The sequence below is a fragment of the Sinocyclocheilus rhinocerous genome, unplaced genomic scaffold, assembly GCF_001515625.1.
Source record: "Sinocyclocheilus rhinocerous isolate Xijiao unplaced genomic scaffold, SAMN03320098_v1.1 scaffold514, whole genome shotgun sequence".
Taxonomy (NCBI): Eukaryota; Metazoa; Chordata; class Actinopteri; order Cypriniformes; family Cyprinidae; genus Sinocyclocheilus; species Sinocyclocheilus rhinocerous.
This window is the reverse complement of record NW_015658605.1, coordinates 209,269-215,268: the sequence shown is the minus strand read 5'-3', so window position 1 is coordinate 215,268 and position 6,000 is coordinate 209,269. Positions and strand designations below refer to the sequence as shown.

Sequence of the window (6,000 nt, the reverse complement as noted above, 5' to 3'; positions counted from 1 at the left end):
TATTTATTTTTTTTATTTTTTATTAAAACTTTTATTCAGCAAGGTTACCAAAAAGAAGTATACTTCAAGTTAAGTATTTTAATGTAGTAAGTATACAAATATCAGTGTACTAGTTTCACTGTATTCTTTCAATACTCCTTGGGACTAAATTGGCCCACTTTCTAGTATATAAAAGTATACTTTTAAGTATTCTTTAAGTATAACAGTAGTAAACTTTGAGTACACAACTAGTTTACATAAATATTTTTAGCTTGTAGTGCAACTATACTAAAAGTGAACTTATGGGTATACTGATAGTTTACTAATTAAATACTTGTAGTAGCATTTTTAGTACACTTTGAAGTATAGTCTCAGTAAACTACTAGTTTAGTAGTTTTATACTGCAAGTATACTCGTAAGTTTTCTTTAAGTGAACTTTACATCATACTTTAAGTATACTACTATGTCCCTATTTAGGTATTAATTTGTATATATATATTGTTATATAAATATCTGAACATACAAACATCAAAAGAAAGAACAGGGTATCTGCTTGTAAACAAAAACATTTTATTCTACCGTCATGCATTCTTTTTTGTAAACACTTGAATGTGGGTAAGTTTCATAAATAAAAAATAAAGGAATAAATAAACAACATTTTGAACAAAAAGCTGAAAAAAGACTGAATTGAATTCAGAATGATAATCAAAACGTACATGGAGTCGACATTTTATTCCATAACGTTACACAGTTTTGATGCTGTTTTATGTCTGATGATCGTGTTAGATTACACGTGGAAGCATCTGTTGTTTCGGTTTCTTCTTCGCTTGTTTCTGTACAGAAGATGTGTAATAGCGCCCCCTACCGTATAACAATGAAAACATGGATTCCCGGAGCACAAGTAGCTATAGCTCAATTATATTTAAATATAAGTATACTTGAATGTCATTTTAAGTATATTTCTGAGAAGTACATAAAGCACATTTCTGAGAAGTACATAAAAAGCAGACTTTTTAGTTTAAAAGAAGTATACTAATAGCACACTTGAATAAACTTCTTTTTCGTAAGGGATATTAAAGCAACTGTATGTAGTTTTGTGTATTTTTGCGACTTTGGAGCCCCTTACAGTTAAGTTGTAATCATCACTGTCATAATTACATGTGCATTTGGTTCCTGCCGTAAAGCATTCCGCCCTTTTTGCGGAATTTCGACACCGGATCAAACTTATTCGCCTTATTAAAAGTCACTTTACCGTCAGAATTATTGATGTTTCAAGGTAAGAAACTTACATACAGTAGCTTCAAATTAATCAAATGCGACAGTAAAGACATTAATAATGTAAAAAAAAATATATGTTTTCAATAAATGCTGTTCTTTTTGAACTTTCTATTCCACAAAAATATGAAGAAGCACAACTGTTTTGAACACTGATAATAATCAGAAAGGTTTCTTGAGCAGCAAATCAGCATATTAGAATGATTTCTGAAGATCATGTGACACTGAAGACTGGAGTAATGATGCTGACAATTCAGCTTTGATCACAGGAGTAAGTTATATTTTACAATATAATAAAATAGAGCACAGTCATTCTAAGTGGTAATAATATGTCATAATATTACTGTGTTTTAATCAAATAAATGCAGCCTTGGCGAGCAGAAAAAACTCCTTTCTTACCGACCCCAAACTTTTGAACAGTAGTGTATACAGTTCATTGATTTTTGCAATGATAATGAAGCAGTCAGAATAACAACTATATTTTACATAGACAAGACAGAGTGTGCTGGTTGCTAACTCCGTTTCCCATGATCCTCTGCAGACAGGCTTCACGCCACTCCATATCGCAGCCCACTATGAAAACCTGAATGTTTCCCAGCTACTTCTAAACAGAGGAGCTGATGTGAACTTCACACCCAAGGTCTGTCTTTTAAATATTTCTACACTGATCCTCTGTCAGTTTACAGTTGTGTTCAAACTAGTGTGGCTTTCTTTCAGAATGGGATCACGCCTCTACATATTGCATCCAGGAGGGGAAATGTCATCATGGTCAGACTTCTGCTGGACCGAGGAGCAAAGATTGATGCCAAGACAAAAGTATGTTAAAAAAGCTACAATTCTAAACTCCAGAGACAGAGAATGACAGAGAATTTGTATGCACATTTGTTCTTCTTCCCTTTTTTAACACAGGATGAGTTGACTCCTCTTCACTGTGCTGCCAGAAATGGCCATGTGAGAATAATCGAGATCCTTCTGGACCAAGGAGCCCCAATACAGGCCAAGACCAAGGTAGGCGTGCACCCAAATTACAAATAGCCATAAAAACATTGACATGGAGACCTTCAGATTTTTATTTCATCTGCCACAAATGAGTAGCTTCATAGTTGCAACAATAAAAGGGGAAAAAACGAGGCATCGGCAAGGTGAAGAAGAATTTAATAGTGTATTAATCTCTGTGATTTGGTTCACTTCAATGACATTAACAAAGGTCAAGCTATTGTTCTTATGAGGTTATGCAAGAACCCCCCCACCCCCCAAAAAAATGCTATTTTTATGTTTTATTAAATTTTTATCTTCTAAAAAGTAATGTTTCAAATTAGAAAAAACTATTTAAGGTGTCACATATCTTGACTAAATATTTGCTCTGAAGATCAAAAAAAGTTTTATAACTTTTTTCTTATTATTGACACTGTGGTTCCCAATATATTGTGTCAGCAGTGCAAATGTAAACAAATGCATTAATTAAAAACAAGAATCCACTTAAAAAAAAAAAAAATGAATGAATGAAAACTAATAAACTCAATGTGATGCATATTTGTCCGTCATAGACTCAAAATGTACATAAATGAAACAGGTAAGAAATTGGTCAATTTTAATGATCATGTTTTCAAAATGCAAAGTTACTTGAGTCAGTATAAATATATTTATACTAAATTATAAATGTATATAAATATAATATAACTAAATGTATTCAGTTGTATGAACATGGTTAAAATATTGCTAGCTGTGGAACAATCAATATTAAATTAATTCAAATATTTGACTGAAAATGTAATTATTGACAATACATATATAAACCTGGTTAATGTAAATTAAAACACGCTCAGTTTATTAGTACTTTTACAGAAATCTGACCCCTTTCATTTATGCATGATTGACAAATATGCATTACATTAAGTTGCTTATTTTAAACTGTGTAATCTAAATGGATGTAAATTTTAAATGTAATTCAAATAAAATAATGCATAAATCTTAAATGTAGTAATATATTCAATAACCTTAAGACAAACAAAAAATGTCACACGTAATACAAATGAAAAGTTGAAAAAAAAAGAAAGAAAGAAAGAAAGAAAATGCCATTGTCAGCTCTAAATGTTCCCATATGTTCACTGCACAGAATGGCCTGTCTCCAATACATATGGCAGCCCAGGGTGATCATTTGGACTGTATCAGACAGCTATTACAGTACAATGCCGAGATTGATGACATCACTCTAGACCACCTGACCCCACTGCATGTGGCGGCACACTGTGGACATCATCGCATGGCCAAGGTTCTCCTGGATAAAGGAGCCAAACCAAACACCCGTGCTCTGGTTAGTACACATTTAAAAGACACACGTGGCTCAACTAATGCACGTGATAATGTTTACCCTGTTGTTTTAAAATGGGCAGAATCTGTTCACTTACATAGAAATATCTCTCCACTCTTGACATGCCTAGAATGGCTTCACACCACTCCATATTGCCTGTAAGAAGAACCACATGCGTGTAATGGACCTGCTATTAAAGCATTCTGCATCCCTGGAGGCTGTAACAGAGGTGAGCCACAGGATCACTGTGTAATATAAATAACATTGCATTATATTTTTAGTTTACACTCGAAGTGGATTGGTCTCTCTAAGCGAGATCCCAATTCGTCGGTCATCCGACGTGACGTCGAGAGTGACCGACTGAAAGGGAACTTAAATTCTCTTCAGTATTATTGTAATGTATTTCACTGATCTTTAAGAGTCACTGTATTTGTTTGGTGTGTTGGGGGGACTTTTATTATGAATTTGACATTGTATCTTGAATTTCTGTTTTTTAATTTACAAAAAAAAAAATCAAACAAGAGAGAACAAGGAATATAGGGATTTATGGAGGAAACAAAAACGTCTTACATTGACAGTGTTAAACAATTAAAGGACAACCCATAGCATAGTTCAGTTAGTCTCTGATAGATGAAGTACACCAATATGCTTCCAAAAAACTTTTTTTTTCCCACCGTCGTCCATTCAAAACTAATATATTGTACGAAAATAAATGTTTTGCATGGAAAATATACGCTAAATCGCAAATTTTTTATTAAACTATTTTATCTATCCCGTGCAGGTTCTTGTCATCCCATCAGCCACCAGCACATCAGTGTTATCATGACATTATTTACCTGTCGCTCCTGAAATTTATAGTCAAGAACAACAACTGCCATTGAGTTTTCTCCAGATATTACAGACCTCTTTGGAGAAAAGGACACTTAAGACAGGAAACAAGAAACAAATTCACAATCAAAGTGTCCCAAAACATAGAAGAGATACGGTGCTCATTTAAAAGATTGGGAATGCATTTCAATAAAAAAGAAGACGTAGATGAGTTTGTTTCTTCATCAGGTTTGGAGAAATGTAGCATTGCATCAGTGTCTCAGCAATGGATGCTCTGCAGTGAATGGGTGCCGTCAGAATGAGAGTCCAAACAGCTGATAAAAGCATCACAATAATCCACAAGCAACACCACTCCAGTCCATAAGTTAACATCTGGAGAATCCAAAAGCTGCATGTTTGTAAGAAACAAGTCCATCAAGACGTTTTTAACTTCAAACCATCACTTCCAGCTAAAATACAAGGCATCTATACACATAATATTGCTTTCCCTGAATCAGGAGAGTGATATCCACAGATCGAGCACTGTTTACAAGCCAAAACAGTTCTAAACAAACATGTCAGTGGACTTTGATATGAGAGCGACTTCATAATATGTTAATTGATGAACTGGACTCATGTGGATCAAATTTGATCAGATTTGCCTTTAAAGTAGCATAAACTATTTGATTAGAGCAGGGTCTAGTATACTAGAGATCTTTGAAAGCATTTCATGCAGCCATAATTTCAGGCTGTGACATGTTTAGTTCTTTGTGTCTGTATGCTTTCTGTCCAACAGTCAGGATTGACCCCGCTGCATGTGTCCTCCTTTATGGGTCATCTGAATATAGTGAAGATACTGATGCAAAAAGGAGCTTCACCACATGCCTCAAACGTGGTAAGAAATATCAGCAGTTAAAGCTACACACTGAAGTATGTCACAGAGAGGCCACGTAAACATGGAGTTTCACTTTTGAAAGCAACATTTTCCTCAAAGATTTTTGTGATTTAAGATGTTTTGACTGCAAGATGTGCTTGTATAGTATGCGATCACGTACCTGTACATTAACGTGCATTTGTAGAAAGTGGAAACACCTCTGCACATGGCATCTCGAGCTGGTCACTGTGAAGTTGCTGAGTTCCTGTTGCAAAACGCAGCTCCAGTGGACGCCAAAGCCAAGGTGCAGTACATGTTATGCTATTTTGTTGTATTTCAGTTTATGACCTTTAATTACATTTTGGTTTGGTTTAGTTTAGTTTTTTATATTTTGCCTTTTATTCCTCTTTAAAAATTGGGTTTCATTGAGGCTTAGCTAAGGAAAATGAGAAGTCATGTTATTAAGATAATATAATAGTCTACCGAAAAAAAGTGAAATGGCCATGTCATTTATTAAAAGTGCATTTTTATAATTGTCCATGAAACCTATGTTGTTCAGTTTGTCCAAAAGCAAATAGCACTCCCTATACAGTATATACAATTAAAACAAACAATTTTGTTTCAATTGTATTTTTCGCATGTTTTAAGAAGACATCACAATAAAAATGTTTTAGATAGTACGTAAACTAAATTAAACATTGATTAACAAAATGTTTTAGTTTTATCTTATGTGAACATTTTGTTTTCATATTAT

The 6,000-nt window shown here is 33.9% G+C and overlaps 1 protein-coding gene across 2 annotated transcripts in view; it reads left to right on the top strand.

The window, feature by feature from the left end:
- LOC107722748 (ankyrin-1-like) overlaps window positions 1-6,000 on the top strand; it is a 138,628-nt gene that overhangs the window by 66,592 nt on the left and 66,036 nt on the right. For both annotated transcript variants that reach the window (XM_016531215.1, XM_016531214.1), the window contains exons 8-14: window positions 1,796-1,894; window positions 1,972-2,070; window positions 2,164-2,262; window positions 3,371-3,568; window positions 3,696-3,794; window positions 5,169-5,267; window positions 5,452-5,550. In XM_016531215.1, the coding sequence (XP_016386701.1) occupies window positions 1,796-1,894; window positions 1,972-2,070; window positions 2,164-2,262; window positions 3,371-3,568; window positions 3,696-3,794; window positions 5,169-5,267; window positions 5,452-5,550 (792 nt within the window). The remainder of the gene's footprint in view (window positions 1-1,795; window positions 1,895-1,971; window positions 2,071-2,163; window positions 2,263-3,370; window positions 3,569-3,695; window positions 3,795-5,168; window positions 5,268-5,451; window positions 5,551-6,000) is intronic.